Consider the following 18,174-nt stretch of genomic DNA (forward strand, 5'->3'; position numbering starts at 1 on the left):
ATTTCATTAGTATCGAGGCCAAAGCGTGCAAGAATGATCCCGGCTAGAGTTGGAGGAGTTGTCTTATTTTTCTACCCATAGCAGGAACTTGAAAAAGTGGTATCCTCTATAAAGCAGCAGCCCAAATAAGGAGACTTGCCCCAGTATTGGAACTTTCATAGATTCCCATGCTTTGTATCATTCCCCGTCGTCGGAATGGGAGCCTCGGTAGTATAAAAAATCATAGAAACAAAAGAGAAACCTAGGCCTAGGCCTCATCTCATTTTGTATTCTATCCACCTCTTTTTGTGAAAAAGAGACCAAACTTTTGCCAGGACCAATCAGAGCAGCCTCACCCTCTAGAACCTTCCTGAGAGAGCTCAGAGCCTCAGATTTTTCTACCGCACGTTGTGCTAGGGAGTCTCCACTGAGCTCTGCTCAGTTTTCACTGTTTTTCTACTTATTTCTTCAAGTTTCTGCTTCAAATCGTCATGTCTGACAAGGAGAAGAAGGCCTTATTCAGGTCCTGTGCCTCTTGTGGCAAAAAACGTCTTTTTGTGGAGGATAAGCACGATAATTGCATCTATTGCTTATATCCTGACCACAAGGCCACAGACTGCAAGATCTGCAGGACTTTCTCGAACAAGACTCTTCGGGACAGAGAAGGCCGGCTACTTACCTGGCTTCAGAAGATGAAGACACGCAAGGAGGTGCTCTCTTCGGATGAGGAGGATTCCGTGTCTGCTGCTTCCTCGCAAAGATCAAAGAAGAGGGGTAGGTCTCCCCCTGGTTCTTCGACATCTGAGCCCCCTCTTAAAGCCCCTCACAAGATCTCTGACAGGTCTGAGAGGGCTGGTCCCCTTCAATCTCCTCACGAAAGTGTAAAGGAGAGGCAGGGACAGGCTACAGCAGTGGTGCCAGCCTTAAAGGACAAAAAGGAGGTGGTGATCCTTTCTCCTCCGTCCAAAAAGATCAAGCCCAGTGATAAACACTCTACTGGCACGTCAGGATCTGGGCCGGAGAAAAAACAGCGTCCGTCGACGACGAGAACACCAGGTACGTCGACGGCTGTGACTTTGGCTAAAGTTCCCGCTGTTTCTGTGGCTCCGTCGACGGGCTCGTCGACGGTAGTGGTGTCCACGACGACGACTTCGTCGACGTTCAAGGTTCCGAGCTCGTCGACGATGATCGCTTCCACGTCGACGACGACTAGCAGGCCGCTGTCGACGGCCGCAACGACGACGAAGACTACGTCGACGACGTCGACGACGACGGCTTCCACGTCGACGACGATGATAATGACGACGAGTTCGTCGACGAGACCGTCGACGGTGGTCCCATCGACGACGAGGATTGTGTCGACGAAGGCTGTGGTGCAGTCGACGGTTACAGTAACTGATGCTCCGACGACGACGGCGTCGTCGACGAGACCGTCGACGGTCCAAAAATTGCATTTTCCAGTTCAGAGAATGAAAATCACGCCGGAGATGACGTCTCCGCGACGAGTCTCTTCCCATCTACCGACAATGCTGTTAGATGATGAGTCTGACGAGGATGAGTTTCAGGACAATTATGGACCTGCCTATAGTCCCTCGGACTTGAACGTAAAGTTGCAGGAGACGGACACGGAGGAGTATTTCGACCAGGCAGGTGGCCAACAACTACATCCTTATGTTGTGGAAGAGCGACATCCGCCGAGTTTGGGACAAGGCATGGTAGCCATGCCCTCCTCTCTCATTTCGGATCTTCAGGACATGCTTCAGGATTATCGTAAAAGGTTTCCGTCAGACCCTTCCGGACAGACTACGTTTTTTCCACTTCCACCACAGCCGCAAGTGCAGCCGGCTACTAGTGTTCCGGTGGTACCCTCCACACCACCGCCAGTGACACCTTTGGCCCGGGTTCCCACACCAGATCCCGTACCACTGCCCGATGCCCATCAGGATACCTCTTCGGATGAGGAGGTTGTTCCAGTGGATCCCTTGATGGATCCTTTACAGGACCCTGACCCGGATCAGGGGGACATTGACCCGCAAGACCCAAATGCTGCTGGTCGTGACACTTCCATCTCCCCTCCGGTGGATATAGGGGGTTTTCATCATCTGATGGAACGGGCTGCTAAGAGGTTTGGACTACCTATTTCAAGAGAGGAATCGGAATGTTTCCTTTATGACTTTAAGGAACAACACCAACGCTCTGTCAAATCTATTCCCATTATAGAGCATGTATGGGAGGAGGGCATGAAGATCATGCAGAGTCCTGCCACGGTGATTCCAGTCCTCCCCAGACTGGAGAAGAAATATAAAGCTCCTGAAGGCAGTCCAGCTTGCCTTATTGGTCAGCCAAAGCCTGACTCGGTGATTTCTCAGGCGGCACAAAGCAAGTCAAAGAATCCGTCCACACCGTTGACCACTCCTCCGGACAAAGACGGCAGACGTCTGGATAATGTTGGAAAACGATTTTCCTCTATGGCCAGCTTACTGGTTAGAGCGGCGAATGCCCTTGCCATCTTAGGCCGTTACGACCGCCAGATGTGGTGCGACATGGAACCCTTCGTGGACCTATTACCTGAGCCCACTAAGGAGGACGCCAAGAAGGTGCTGGCGGAAGGAGAGAAATCGTCTGCAGAAGTGATTGACTGCGCAATGGACATTGCTTCCACGGCCTTCCGGGCCTTGGCCGGCTCCGCCGTCTTACGGCGTCAGGGTTGGCTGAAGGCCACCTGGTTTCGTCAGGAGGTCCAGAACAGAGTCCTAGACCTCCCTTTTGATGGGGAGATGCTGTTCGGGAAGCATGTGGATGATACCCTACAGAATATTAAGAAGGACACAGACACAGCAAAGTCCTTGGGCTCTCTCACCTACCGCAAGGTCCCCTTTAGGGGCGCACGAGGGAGAGGATTTACATCTTACAGAGGAAACCAACAACGTTTTTCCTCGCAGTCTTCCCAGTCATATAAACCCAATTACTCGAATCAGCGACAAGGGCAATCAGCATCTTTCTCTCGCAACCCTCCGCGAGGCCGTCAACAGCGACAAGGCCGTGACAACACCAAACGACAATAGCGGCCTCCCGGCTCTACCTGCTGTTCCTCCCCTCCCGATCACATCAGTGGGGGGCAGGATATCCCTTTGTCTGGACAGTTGGATGTCAATAACATCGGACCAATGGGTCCTCAACATAGTGAAGAGTGGCCATACGTTGGAGTTTCACGACTTTCCTCCAACACGAGCTCCGGGCGCCATCCGCTCAGGACATCTAGGATTACTACATCTAGAAGCCCACCAGTTGTTCCTCAAAGGAGCAATAGAACCGGTCCCGCTCTCTCAGAGGGGCCGGGGGTTCTATTCAAGATTCTTCCTAGTGCGGAAGACGAAAGACACTTGGCGTCCCATCCTCGATCTTCGGGAGCTCAACACCTATCTCGTAAAGCTCTCCTTCAGGATGGTCACTCTCCAGGAAATTCTTCCTCTCTTAAATCCAGGCGACTACTTGGCGTCGCTGGATTTAGAGGACGCATATTTCCATATTCCAATACACCCAGCTCACAGACAATACCTTCGCTTTACAGTGGGAAAGAGCCATTTCCAGTTCAAAGTGCTTCCATTCGGCCTTCGATCGGCACCGAGAGTGTTCACCAAAGTATTGGCACCGGTGGCAGCTTTCCTTCGACGACAATCTCTCGAAGTTTTCCCTTACTTGGACGACTGGCTCGTCAAGGCACCATCTTTCCAGGACGCTTCGCAAGCCGTGTCTACTTGCCTCCATTTGTTCCGCTGCCTGGGCCTTCAGTTGAACGAACACAAGTCAGTCCTCCTGCCTTCCAAATCTGCAAGATTCCTGGGGTCCGTACTGGACACCACGCATTGTACGGCTCGTCCCTCAGAAGAGCGACAACAAAAATTGATGGTTTCGGCTCAACTACTCTGCCGCAGCAAGGTCCTATCGGTCCGCCAATACAAATCCCTTCTCGGATCGATGTCCTCCTGCATACCATTAGTACCGCATTGCAGGCTAAGGATGCGTCCTCTACAGGAGGAGCTGGACAAGCAATGGCGCCAAGCAGAGGGGTCGTTCGACGACAGGGTTGTCGTAACATCAGCAATGAGAACAGCGAGCGAATGGTGGCTTCAGAAAAGCAATCTCGCCCAAGGCCTAACATTCAGGATTTCTCCTTCACCCATGGTGATGACCACGGACGCCTCGTTGGAAGGCTGGGGTGCAGTGCTCCGAGAGCTTCAAGTCAGTGGCCATTGGAGTCCAGGACAGCGGCAGTGCCATATCAATTTCCTGGAGCTGACAGCCATTCGGTTGGCCTTGCAAGCTTTTCTACCCAGAGTGGGCAATCGCTCAGTGCTGGTCCGGACGGACAATACGACGGCCATGCACTATGTAAACAAACAAGGAGGCACCAAATCGCAGACTCTGTCCGCAGAAGCTCAACGGATTTGGGATTTCGCAATTCACAACAACATCACTCTGAGAGCCGAGCACTTGGCGGGAACTCTCAATGTCAAGGCGGACGCCTTGAGTCGCCAGACGGAAGTGACTCACGAGTGGGAGTTGAATCAATCCATTCTCGACGGAGTGTTCTCAGTTTGGGGGATGCCGACCATCGACCTCTTTGCTTCGCCGGAGAACGCCAAATGCCGGTTCTACGCAAGCAAGGTTCACCATCGGGGGTCCCTAGGGAACGCTCTTTCGATGGCCTGGTACAGCGCGTTCTTTTACGCTTTTCCTCCCATTCCCCTCATTCCTCGAGTTCTCAAGAAAATGAAGGCGGAACCCTGCAGGATGATTCTAATTGCTCCAGCGTGGCCCAGACAATTCTGGTACACAGAACTGCTGCGACTCTCCCAAGCTCCTCCAATTCACTTGAGGCCCATTCCGTCCCTCTTGTCCAGGAGTCAGGGACAGGTTTTCCACCCGGATCCGAGATCCCTCCACTTGACGGCGTGGCTCCTGAACACAGAGAATTCAGTCATCTAGCTTTGTCTCAAGAATGCAGAGAGGTCTTGGCTCATGCCAGAGCACCAAGTACCAACAAGACGTACACGGCAAAATGGAAGAGATTCTGCTTGTGGTGTCAACGGGAAGGTCTCCATCCTTACACTTCCCAACCTCATCAGTTGCTGCCGTATTTGCTATCTCTGGCTAAGTCTGGTTTGGCACATTCATCAGTAAAGGTGCATCTAGCGGCCATATCAAGGTTTCGACGCGGTTCGGCAGGTCCTTCCTTATGGTCCTCTAGGGTGGTTAAACAATTCTTGAAGGGCCTATTCCGGATGTATCCGCCAGTTCGTCCTCCTCCACCAGTGTGGCAGCTCAACCTTGTCTTGGCTCAACTCATGAAAGCTCCGTTCGAGCCGGTTCACAAGGCAGACTTAAAGTTCCTCTCCTGGAAACTAGCACTCCTCTTAGCTCTAACATCGGCTAGACGAGTGAGTGAGCTTCAGGCACTCTCCATAGTGCATCCATTCCTGCAATTTACTAAACAAGGTCTGGTTCTTCGGACTAATCCCAAATTCATCCCGAAAGTGCCATCTGAGTTCCACTTGAATGAACCGGTGATTCTGAAAACATTTTTTCCACATCCTTCTACACCTGCGGAGCGTACGCTCCATTCTTTGGACATTCAACGGTGCTTAAAGTTTTACTTGGAGCGCACACGTCCCTTTCGGAAGTCTACTCAGTTGTTTGTGTCCTACAGTGCACCTCGTAAGGGGTTGCCTTTGGCAAAGACTGGCATTTCCCGCTGGATCTCCAGTGCGATTCAATTCTGTCATCAGGAAGCGGGCAAGCCGCTGGACGGCAGAGTCCGTGCACATTCCACGAGGTCGGTGGCTTCATCTGTAGCTCTCTTTTCGGGAGTTGCCATTAAAGACATCTGCAGGGCAGCAACGTGGAGCAGTACTCATACCTTCACGAAACACTACTGCCTGGATTCTGCAGGACGAGATGATGCGGCTGTTGGCCAGGCAGTCCTGCGTAATCTGTTTCATTGAGAGGTGAGCTTTCCCTACGATCCCTCCATCCTGGTGAGCACATTTTGTTTGTTTTTACTGTACTTTATGTATTTTTCTATGGTTATGTGATGCCATGTATTTACAAAATGTGTTCATGGTGCTGTACTGCTAGCTATTCTGATACAAAGCATGGGAATCTATGAAAGTTCCAATACTGGGGCAAGAAAACAAGTTACTTACCTGTAACTTTGGTTCCCCAGTATTGGTAACTTTCATAGATTCCCATGCGCCCGCCCACCTCCCCTGGGAAAGCTCATCCTTTTACAGAGTTAGTGGCTGTTTGCACAACGGCTACGAAAATCTGAGGCTCTGAGCTCTCTCAGGAAGGTTCTAGAGGGTGAGGCTGCTCTGATTGGTCCTGGCAAAAGTTTGGTCTCTTTTTCACAAAAAGAGGTGGATAGAATACAAAATGAGATGAGGCCTAGGCCTAGGTTTCTCTTTTGTTTCTATGATTTTTTATACTACCGAGGCTCCCATTCCGACGACGGGGAATGATACAAAGCATGGGAATCTATGAAAGTTACCAATACTGGGGAACCAAAGTTACAGGTAAGTAACTTGTTTTCTTCTGAAGGGACAAGCAGGTGTAGTTCAGGTCTGTTGTATTTTCAACTAATTCATTTTCATGAAGTCTGCAGATGATGAATTGTTTCAAAATTGGCTGGAATTGTGAAGGATGCTTTTCTCTTTAGCGAAATAGTGTGCCTTTTTGAGCCAACCAAGATAATAAACAATTGAACATTTGTGATGTTGGGGAGGGATTTGCCCTTGCCTACTATGGGGATGGGTGGCCAAAACTTTCTCTTGTTGATACATTTTTCAGAGCAGGCATTGGAGCTCCAAACAAGACCACGAAGAGGCTAATGGGAGAGAATTTTGCAACCAAAACTTTGCAACCAGATAACATGATGCAAGCAGAATGGAATTCTGGATCAATGTGAGACCAATTCAAATCAAATATCACTCAGTTCCAAATATGCAGTGGTTGGAGTTTGCAGCGAACAGTGGCGTGACTGTATAAGCAGTATGAGAAATGTTCACTAAAAAAATGCGTGTGCTTGGTCACGATCGCACAAGTAGAATTAATCAAAAGGAAAGTAACGAGTGCATCAAATCTACATTCTTAAAGCATTGAGTTAAATTCACTTCACCATCAGTCGTTTGAATGGATACGTGGAAAAAAGTGGTTGAGAGTTACTACTGTGAATGGATTAGTCTGTGTGCAACTCTTTGCTTCAGACAGGATTGGATTCTACAAAGCACACTGCACGATTACAGCTCTTGGATGAGAAAGCAGCACTCGTAAGAGATGAGGTAAATGTTAATAGAAGGTAATCCGAATTAAAAACTACTGATTTTTGTCCTGCAAATGTGTCAAGCAAGAGCTATATTATCAGAAGGTTTGCGTAATTTGCATGTAGCAAGTGTAATAATTCTCTGAATGATGGATAGCCTAAAGGCACAAGTGAATCGAGTCCGCTTTGAAGTAAATTGCAACAATGTCTGGCAATTTGTGTTTGTCAAAATTGAGTAGTCGTGCAAAAGAATGCAAAATGTAATTTTGAGTGGCTTTATTGTGTGGCTTGCTTTCTAGCACCTTTCTAATACAGTTAAGGGTAGTAGAGTGGATTGGTTGGGTCACAAAATGCATGTGGAGGTTAAATGTGCTTTTGCTTTGTATGTTGTGTGTGCTTTTTTTTTTCTATTCTGAACAGGCTACATGAAAAGGACCACCTTTTGAATGCCTCGTAATGGTGTGCCACAATGATACTCTGGAATAAAATAGTCTCTGCTTATTTGAGTTGCATCCATGCACTTGCGATCTGTAGTGGAGAGACGACCAAATTGAATGGGCTACTTGTCACACATCTATATAACCTGAGTTAATGGCATTGATCTAAAGAGCTTTGAGTGGTGGCAGTGAGTCGGCTTGCGACACGTGTCCAGATAAGTACCTAATTTTTGGGATAGGGTTACAATTGCCAGCCTGTCTGTTTGGATAATAGTGTGAAGCTCAGCCTGTCTGCTTGGAAAATACTGTGAAGCTGGAACTTTGTTGGGAAGGTTTCTCCCTGGGGATAGGTTTGAGCTTGGGGAGAGGTGCGGGGGTCACAACCTGTCCAGTCTTTTCTGTTCACAGCCTCGTGGGATTGTGTTAACTTCACCAGTTAACAATAAAGAGCTGTTTGGAGCACAGATATTGATGCGTGAAGTAGGTACATTTTTTACATTTGCCTCCTAATGAAGGCATGAGGTTCTAGAGTCTTTTGTTTACCTAGTAAGATTTGCATTCAGAGTTTTCTCTGAGATTGTTTAATGAAGTGACCGTTGACATTTATTGTCTGGCTTCTGTGTTGCATCTTGGTGTTTTTTTTGTCTGTTTGCATTTTGTCTTTGGTCGTTTTTCCCTTTACTTCAATAGGAATAAGCAAGAACAATTAAGGCAGACAAGGGGAGTAGAGCAAGACTTGTCTTTCACAGGTTCATTTAATAGCTTTGAATGGAGATGAAAATGATGCTTACAAGGTGGAAAGACGACACCAGTCCATCCGTGAAAAAGCAGTAGTGCGAGTACGTGGCAGATAAGTGCTCTGATCGCTGTGCCTTTTAGGGGGATCTTGTATTTCATTAGTATCGAGGCCAAAGCGTGCAAGAATGATCCCGGCTAGAGTTGGAGGAGTTGTCTTATTTTTCTACCCATAGCAGGAACTTGAAAAAGTGGTATCCTCTATAAAGCAGCAGCCCAAATAAGGAGACTTCTGAAGGGACAAGCAGGTGTAGTTCAGGTCTGTTGTATTTTCAACTAATTCATTTTCATGAAGTCTGCAGATGATGGATTGTTTCAAAATTGGCTGGAATTGTGAAGGATGCTTTTCTCTTTAGCGAAATAGTGTGCCTTTTTGAGCCAACCAAGATAATAAACAATTGAACATTTGTGATGTTGGGGAGGGATTTGCCCTTGCCTACTATAAGGATGGGCGGCCAAAACTTTCTCTTGTTGAGACATTTTTCAGAGCAGGCATTGGAGCTCCAAACAATACCACGAAGAGGCTAATGGGAGAGAATTTTGCAACCAAAACTTTGCAACCAGATAACATGATGCAAGCAGAATGGAATTCTGGATCAATGTGAGACCAATTCAAATCAAATATCACTCAGTTCCAAATATGCAGTGGTTGGAGTTTGCAGCGAACAGTGGCGTGACTGTATAAGCAGTATGAGAAATGTTCACTAAAAAAATGCGTGTGCTTGGTCACGATCGCACAAGTAGAATTAATCAAAAGGAAAGTAACGAGTGCATCAAATCTACATTCTTAAAGCATTGAGTTAAATTCACTTCACCATCAGTCGTTTGAATGGATACGTGGAAAAAAGTGGTTGAGAGTTACTACTGTGAATGGATTAGTCTGTGTGCAACTCTTTGCTTCAGACAGGATTGGATTCTACAAAGCACACTGCACGATTACAGCTCTTGGATGAGAAAGCAGCACTCGTAAGAGATGAGGTAAATGTTAATAGAAGGTAATCCGAATTAAAAACTGCTGATTTTTGTGCTGCAAATGTGTCAAGCAAGAGCTATATTATCAGAAGGTTTGCGTAATTTGCATGTAGCAAGTGTAATAATTCTCTGAATGATGGATAGCCTAAAGGCACATGTGAATCGAGTCCGCTTTGAAGTAAATTGCAACAATGTCTGGCAATTTGTGTTTGTCAAAATTGAGTAGTCGTGCAAAAGAATGCAAAATGTAATTTTGAGTGGCTTTATTGTGTGGCTTGCTTTCTAGCACCTTTCTAATACAGTTAAGGGTAGTAGAGTGGATTGGTTGGGTAACAAAATGCATGTGGTGGTTAAATGTGCTTTTGCTTTGTATGTTGTGTGTGCTTTTTTTTTCTATTCTGAACAGGCTACATGAAAAGGACCACCTTTTGAATGCCTCGTAATGGTGTGCCACAATGATACTCTGGAATAAAATAGTCTCTGCTTATTTGAGTTGCATCCATGCACTTACGATCTGTAGTGGAGAGACGACCAAATTGAATGGGCTACTTGTCACACATCTATATAACCTGAGTTAATGGCATTGATCTAAAGAGCTTTGAGTGGTGGCAGTGAGTCGGCTTGCGACACGTGTCCAGATAAGTACCTAATTTTTGGGATAGGGTTACAATTGCCAGCCTGTCTGTTTGGATAATAGTGTGAAGCTCAGCCTGTCTGCTTGGAAAATAGTGTGAAGCTGGAACTTTGTTGGGAAGGTTTCTCCCTGGGGATAGGTTTGAGCTTGGGGAGAGGTGCGGGGGTCACAACCTGTCCAGTCTTTTCTGTTCACAGCCTCGTGGTATTGTGTTAACTTCACCAGTTAACAATAAAGAGCTGTTTGGAGCACAGATATTGATGCGTGAAGTAGGTACATTTTTTACATTTGCCTCCTAATGAAGGCATGAGGTTCTAGAGTATTTTGTTTACCTAGTAAGATTTGCATTCAGAGTTTTCTCTGAGATTGTTTAATAAAGTGACCGTTGACATTTATTGTCTGGCTTCTGTGTTGCATCTTGGTGTTTTTTTTGTCTGTTTGCATTTTGTCTTTGGTCGTTTTTCCCTTTACTTCAATAGGAATAAGCAAGAACAATTAAGGCAGACAAGGGGAGTAGAGCAAGACTTGTCTTTCACAGGTTCATTTAATAGCTTTGAATGGAGATGAAATTGATGCTTACAAGGTGGAAAGACGACACCAGTCCATCCGTGAAAAAGCAGTAGTGCGAGTACCTGGCAGATAAGTGCTCTGATCGCTGTGCCTTTTAGGGGGATCTTGTATTTCATTAGTATCGAGGCCAAAGCGTGCAAGAATGATCCCGGCTAGAGTTGGAGGAGTTGTCTTATTTTTCTACCCATAGCAGGAACTTGAAAAAGTGGTATCCTCTATAAAGCAGCAGCCCAAATAAGGAGACTTCTGAAGGGACAAGCAGGTGTAGTTCAGGTCTGTTGTATTTTCAACTAATTCATTTTCATGAAGTCTGCAGATGATGGATTGTTTCAAAATTGGCTGGAATTGTGAAGGATGCTTTTCTCTTTAGCGAAATAGTGTGCCTTTTTGAGCCAACCAAGATAATAAACAATTGAACATTTGTGATGTTGGGGAGGGATTTGCCCTTGCCTACTATGGGGATGGGCGGCCAAAACTTTCTCTTGTTGAGACATTTTTCAGAGCAGGCATTGGAGCTCCAAACAAGACCACGAAGAGGCTAATGGGAGAGAATTTTGCAACCAAAACTTTGCAACCAGATAACATGATGCAAGCAGAATGGAATTCTGGATCAATGTGAGACCAATTCAAATCAAATATCACTCAGTTCCAAATATGCAGTGGTTGGAGTTTGCAGCGAACAGTGGCGTGACTGTATAAGCAGTATGAGAAATGTTCACTAAAAAAATGCGTGTGCTTGGTCACGATCGCACAAGTAGAATTAATCAAAAGGAAAGTAACGAGTGCATCAAATCTACATTCTTAAAGCATTGAGTTAAATTCACTTCACCATCAGTCGTTTGAATGGATACGTGGAAAAAAGTGGTTGAGAGTTACTACTGTGAATGGATTAGTCTGTGTGCAACTCTTTGCTTCAGACAGGATTGGATTCTACAAAGCACACTGCACGATTACAGCTCTTGGATGAGAAAGCAGCACTCGTAAGAGATGAGGTAAATGTTAATAGAAGGTAATCCGAATTAAAAACTGCTGATTTTTGTGCTGCAAATGTGTCAAGCAAGAGCTATATTATCAGAAGGTTTGCGTAATTTGCATGTAGCAAGTGTAATAATTCTCTGAATGATGGATAGCCTAAAGGCACATGTGAATCGAGTCCGCTTTGAAGTAAATTGCAACAATGTCTGGCAATTTGTGTTTGTCAAAATTGAGTAGTCGTGCAAAAGAATGCAAAATGTAATTTTGAGTGGCTTTATTGTGTGGCTTGCTTTCTAGCACCTTTCTAATACAGTTAAGGGTAGTAGAGTGGATTGGTTGGGTAACAAAATGCATGTGGTGGTTAAATGTGCTTTTGCTTTGTATGTTGTGTGTGCTTTTTTTTTTCTATTCTGAACAGGCTACATGAAAAGGACCACCTTTTGAATGCCTCGTAATGGTGTGCCACAATGATACTCTGGAATAAAATAGTCTCTGCTTATTTGAGTTGCATCCATGCACTTACGATCTGTAGTGGAGAGACGACCAAATTGAATGGGCTACTTGTCACACATCTATATAACCTGAGTTAATGGCATTGATCTAAAGAGCTTTGAGTGGTGGCAGTGAGTCGGCTTGCGACACGTGTCCAGATAAGTACCTAATTTTTGGGATAGGGTTACAATTGCCAGCCTGTCTGTTTGGATAATAGTGTGAAGCTCAGCCTGTCTGCTTGGAAAATAGTGTGAAGCTGGAACTTTGTTGGGAAGGTTTCTCCCTGGGGATAGGTTTGAGCTTGGGGAGAGGTGCGGGGGTCACAACCTGTCCAGTCTTTTCTGTTCACAGCCTCGTGGGATTGTGTTAACTTCACCAGTTAACAATAAAGAGCTGTTTGGAGCACAGATATTGATGCGTGAAGTAGGTAAATTTTTTACATTTGCCTCCTAATGAAGGCAGGAGGTTCTAGAGTCTTTTGTTTACCTAGTAAGATTTGCATTCAGAGTTTTCTCTGAGATTGTTTAATGAAGTGACCGTTGACATTTATTGTCTGGCTTCTGTGTTGCATCTTGGTGGTTTTTTTTCTGTTTGCATTTTGTCTTTGGTCGTTTTTCCCTTTACTTCAATAGGAATAAGCAAGAACAATTAAGGCAGACAAGGGGAGTAGAGCAAGACTTGTCTTTCACAGGTTCATTTAATAGCTTTGAATGGAGATGAAAATGATGCTTACAAGGTGGAAAGACGACACCAGTCCATCCGTGAAAAAGCAGTAGTGCGAGTACGTGGCAGATAAGTGCTCTGATCGCTGTGCCTTTTAGGGGGATCTTGTATTTCATTAGTATCGAGGCCAAAGCGTGCAAGAATGATCCCGGCTAGAGTTGGAGGAGTTGTCTTATTTTTCTACCCATAGCAGGAACTTGAAAAAGTGGTATCGTCTATAAAGCAGCAGCCCAAATAAGGAGACTTCTGAAGGGACAAGCAGGTGTAGTTCAGGTCTGTTGTATTTTCAACTAATTCATTTTCATGAAGTCTGCAGATGATGGATTGTTTCAAAATTGGCTGGAATTGTGAAGGATGCTTTTCTCTTTAGCGAAATTGTGTGCCTTTTTGAGCCAACCAAGATAATAAACAATTGAACATTTGTGATGTTGGGGAGGGATTTGCCCTTGCCTACTATAAGGATGGGCGGCCAAAACTTTCTCTTGTTGAGACATTTTTCAGAGCAGGCATTGGAGCTCCAAACAAGACCACGAAGAGGCTAATGGGAGAGAATTTTGCAACCAAAACTTTGCAACCAGATAACATGATGCAAGCAGAATGGAATTCTGGATCAATGTGAGACCAATTCAAATCAAATATCACTCAGTTCCAAATATGCAGTGGTTGGAGTTTGCAGCGAACAGTGGCAGCGAACAGTGGCGTGACTGTATAAGCAGTATGAGAAATGTTCACTAAAAAAATGCGTGTGCTTGGTCAGGATCGCACAAGTAGAATTAATCAAAAGGAAAGTAACGAGTGCATCAAATCTACATTCTTAAAGCATTGAGTTAAATTCACTTCACCATCAGTCGTTTGAATGGATACGTGGAAAAAAGTGGTTGAGAGTTACTACTGTGAATGGATTAGTCTGTGTGCAACTCTTTGCTTCAGACAGGATTGGATTCTACAAAGCACACTGCACGATTACAGCTCTTGGATGAGAAAGCAGCACTCGTAAGAGTTGAGGTAAATGTTAATAGAAGGTAATCCGAATTAAAAACTGCTGATTTTTGTCCTGCAAATGTGTCAAGCAAGAGCTATATTATCAGAAGGTTTGCGTAATTTGCATGTAGCAAGTGTAATAATTCTCTGAATGATGGATAGCCTAAAGGCACAAGTGAATCGAGTCCGCTTTGAAGTAAATTGCAACAATGTCTGTCAATTTGTGTTTGTCAAAATTGAGTAGTCGTGCAAAAGAATGCGAAATGTAATTTTGAGTGGCTTTATTGTGTGGCTTGCTTTCTAGCACCTTTCTAATACAGTTAAGGGTAGTAGAGTGGATTGGTTGGGTCACAAAATGCATGTGGTGGTTAAATGTGCTTTTGCTTTGTATGTTGTGTGTGCTTTTTTTTTCTATTCTGAACAGGCTACATGAAAAGGACCACCTTTTGAATGCCTCGTAATGGTGTGCCACAATGATACTCTGGAATAAAATAGTCTCTGCTTATTTGAGTTGCATCCATGCACTTATGATCTGTAGTGGAGAGACGACCAAATTGAATGGGCTACTTGTCACACATCTATATAACCTGAGTTAATGGCATTGATCTAAAGAGCTTTGAGTGGTGGCAGTGAGTCGGCTTGCGACACGTGTCCAGATAAGTACCTAATTTTTGGGATAGGGTTACAATTGCCAGCCTGTCTGTTTGGATAATAGTGTGAAGCTCAGCCTGTCTGCTTGGAAAATAGTGTGAAGCTGGAACTTTGTTGGGAAGGTTTCTCCCTGGGGATAGGTTTGAGCTTGGGGAGAGGTGCGGGGGTCACAACCTGTCCAGTCTTTTCTGTTCACAGCCTCGTGGTATTGTGTTAACTTCACCAGTTAACAATAAAGAGCTGTTTGGAGCACAGATATTGATGCGTGAAGTAGGTACATTTTTTACATTTGCCTCCTAATGAAGGCATGAGGTTCTAGAGTCTTTTGTTTACCTAGTAATATTTGCATTCAGAGTTTTCTCTGAGATTGTTTAATGAAGTGACCGTTGACATTTGTCTGGCTTCTGTGTTGCATCTTGGTGGTTTTTTTTCTGTTTGCATTTTGTCTTTGGTCGTTTTTCCCTTTACTTCAATAGGAATAAGCAAGAACAATTAAGGCAGACAAGGGGAGTAGAGCAAGACTTGTCTTTCACAGGTTCATTTAATAGCTTTGAATGGAGATGAAAATGATGCTTACAAGGTGGAAAGACGACACCAGTCCATCCGTGAAAAAGCAGTAGTGCGAGTACGTGGCAGATAAGTGCTCTGATCGCTGTGCCTTTTAGGGGGATCTTGTATTTCATTAGTATCGAGGCCAAAGCGTGCAAGAATGATCCCGGCTAGAGTTGGAGGAGTTGTCTTATTTTTCTACCCATAGCAGGAACTTGAAAAAGTGGTATCCTCTATAAAGCAGCAGCCCAAATAAGGAGACTTCTGAAGGGACAAGCAGGTGTAGTTCAGGTCTGTTGTATTTTCAACTAATTCATTTTCATGAAGTCTGCAGATGATGGATTGTTTCAAAATTGGCTGGAATTGTGAAGGATGCTTTTCTCTTTAGCGAAATAGTGTGCCTTTTTGAGCCAACCAAGATAATAAACAATTGAACATTTGTGATGTTGGGGAGGGATTTGCCCTTGCCTACTATAAGGATGGGCGGCCAAAACTTTCTCTTGTTGAGACATTTTTCAGAGCAGGCATTGGAGCTCCAAACAATACCACGAAGAGGCTAATGGGAGAGAATTTTGCAACCAAAACTTTGCAACCAGATAACATGATGCAAGCAGAATGGAATTCTGGATCAATGTGAGACCAATTCAAATCAAATATCACTCAGTTCCAAATATGCAGTGGTTGGAGTTTGCAGCGAACAGTGGCGTGACTGTATAAGCAGTATGAGAAATGTTCACTAAAAAAATGCGTGTGCTTGGTCACGATCGCACAAGTAGAATTAATCAAAAGGAAAGTAACGAGTGCATCAAATCTACATTCTTAAAGCATTGAGTTAAATTCACTTCACCATCAGTCGTTTGAATGGATACGTGGAAAAAAGTGGTTGAGAGTTACTACTGTGAATGGATTAGTCTGTGTGCAACTCTTTGCTTCAGACAGGATTGGATTCTACAAAGCACACTGCACGATTACAGCTCTTGGATGAGAAAGCAGCACTCGTAAGAGATGAGGTAAATGTTAATAGAAGGTAATCCGAATTAAAAACTGCTGATTTTTGTGCTGCAAATGTGTCAAGCAAGAGCTATATTATCAGGTTTGCGTAATTTGCATGTAGCAAGTGTAATAATTCTCTGAATGATGGATAGCCTAAAGGCACAAGTGAATCGAGTCCGCTTTGAAGTAAATTGCAACAATGTCTGGCAATTTGTGTTTGTCAAAATTGAGTAGTCGTGCAAAAGAATGCAAAATGTAATTTTGAGTGGCTTTATTGTGTGGCTTGCTTTCTAGCACCTTTCTAATACAGTTAAGGGTAGTAGAGTGGATTGGTTGGGTCACAAAATGCATGTGGTGGTTAAATGTGCTTTTGCTTTGTATGTTGTGTGTGCTTTTTTTTTTCTATTCTGAACAGGCTACATGAAAAGGACCACCTTTTGAATGCCTCGTAATGGTGTGCCACAATGAGACTCTGGAATAAAATAGTCTCTGCTTATTTGAGTTGCATCCATGCACTTACGATCTGTAGTGGAGAGACGACCAAATTGAATGGGCTACTTGTCACACATCTATATAACCTGAGTTAATGGCATTGATCTAAAGAGCTTTGAGTGGTGGCAGTGAGTCGGCTTGCGACACGTGTCCAGATAAGTACCTAATTTTTGGGATAGGGTTACAATTGCCAGCCTGTCTGTTTGGATAATAGTGTGAAGCTCAGCCTGTCTGCTTGGAAAATAGTAAGAAGCTGGAACTTTGTTGGGAAGGTTTCTCCCTGGGGATAGGTTTGAGCTTGGGGAGAGGTGCGGGGGTCACAACCTGTCCAGTCTTTTCTGTTCACAGCCTCGTGGGATTGTGTTAACTTCACCAGTTAACAATAAAGAGCTGTTTGGAGCACAGATATTGATGCGTGAAGTAGGTACATTTTTTACATTTGCCTCCTAATGAAGGCATGAGGTTCTAGAGTATTTTGTTTACCTAGTAAGATTTGCATTCAGAGTTTTCTCTGAGATTGTTTAATGAAGTGACCGTTGACATTTAATGTCTGGCTTCTGTGTTGCATCTCGGTGGGTTTTTTTTCTGTTTGCATTTTGTCTTTGGTCGTTTTTCCCTTTACTTCAATAGGAATAAGCAAGAACAATTAAGGCAGACAAGGGGAGTAGAGCAAGACTTGTCTTTCACAGGTTCATTTAATAGCTTTGAATGGAGATGAAAATGATGCTTACAAGGTGGAAAGACGACACCAGTCCATCCGTGAAAAAGCAGTAGTGCGAGTACGTGGCAGATAAGTGCTCTGATCGCTGTGCCTTTTAGGGGGATCTTGTATTTCATTAGTATCGAGGCCAAAGCGTGCAAGAATGATCCCGGCTAGAGTTGGAGGAGTTGTCTTATTTTTCTACCCATAGCAGGAACTTGAAAAAGTGGTATCCTCTATAAAGCAGCAGCCCAAATAAGGAGACTTCTGAAGGGACAAGCAGGTGTAGTTCAGGTCTGTTGTATTTTCAACTAATTCATTTTCATGAAGTCTGCAGATGATGAATTGTTTCAAAATTGGCTGGAATTGTGAAGGATGCTTTTCTCTTTAGCGAAATAGTGTGCCTTTTTGAGCCAACCAAGATAATAAACAATTGAACATTTGTGATGTTGGGGAGGGATTTGCCCTTGCCTACTATGGGGATGGGTGGCCAAAACTTTCTCTTGTTGATACATTTTTCAGAGCAGGCATTGGAGCTCCAAACAAGACCACGAAGAGGCTAATGGGAGAGAATTTTGCAACCAAAACTTTGCAACCAGATAACATGATGCAAGCAGAATGGAATTCTGGATCAATGTGAGACCAATTCAAATCAAATATCACTCAGTTCCAAATATGCAGTGGTTGGAGTTTGCAGCGAACAGTGGCGTGACTGTATAAGCAGTATGAGAAATGTTCACTAAAAAAATGCGTGTGCTTGGTCACGATCGCACAAGTAGAATTAATCAAAAGGAAAGTAACGAGTGCATCAAATCTACATTCTTAAAGCATTGAGTTAAATTCACTTCACCATCAGTCGTTTGAATGGATACGTGGAAAAAAGTGGTTGAGAGTTACTACTGTGAATGGA

General features: G+C 44.4%; 1 protein-coding gene across 1 annotated transcript in view; it reads left to right on the top strand.

Moving 5' to 3' along the window:
- LOC144784935 (uncharacterized) overlaps positions 1 to 3,044 on the top strand; it is an 85,087-nt gene extending 82,043 nt beyond the window's left edge. Inside the window, exon 2 of the mRNA XM_078664051.1 lies at positions 134 to 3,044. Coding sequence (XP_078520177.1) covers positions 471 to 3,044 — 2,574 coding nt within the window. The 5' untranslated portion in view covers positions 134 to 470. The remainder of the gene's footprint in view (positions 1 to 133) is intronic.
- Positions 3,045 to 18,174: the final 15,130 nt, after the last annotated feature.

The sequence above is a fragment of the Lissotriton helveticus genome, chromosome 10, assembly GCF_964261635.1.
Source record: "Lissotriton helveticus chromosome 10, aLisHel1.1, whole genome shotgun sequence".
In the NCBI taxonomy this organism is placed as follows: domain Eukaryota; kingdom Metazoa; phylum Chordata; class Amphibia; order Caudata; family Salamandridae; genus Lissotriton; species Lissotriton helveticus.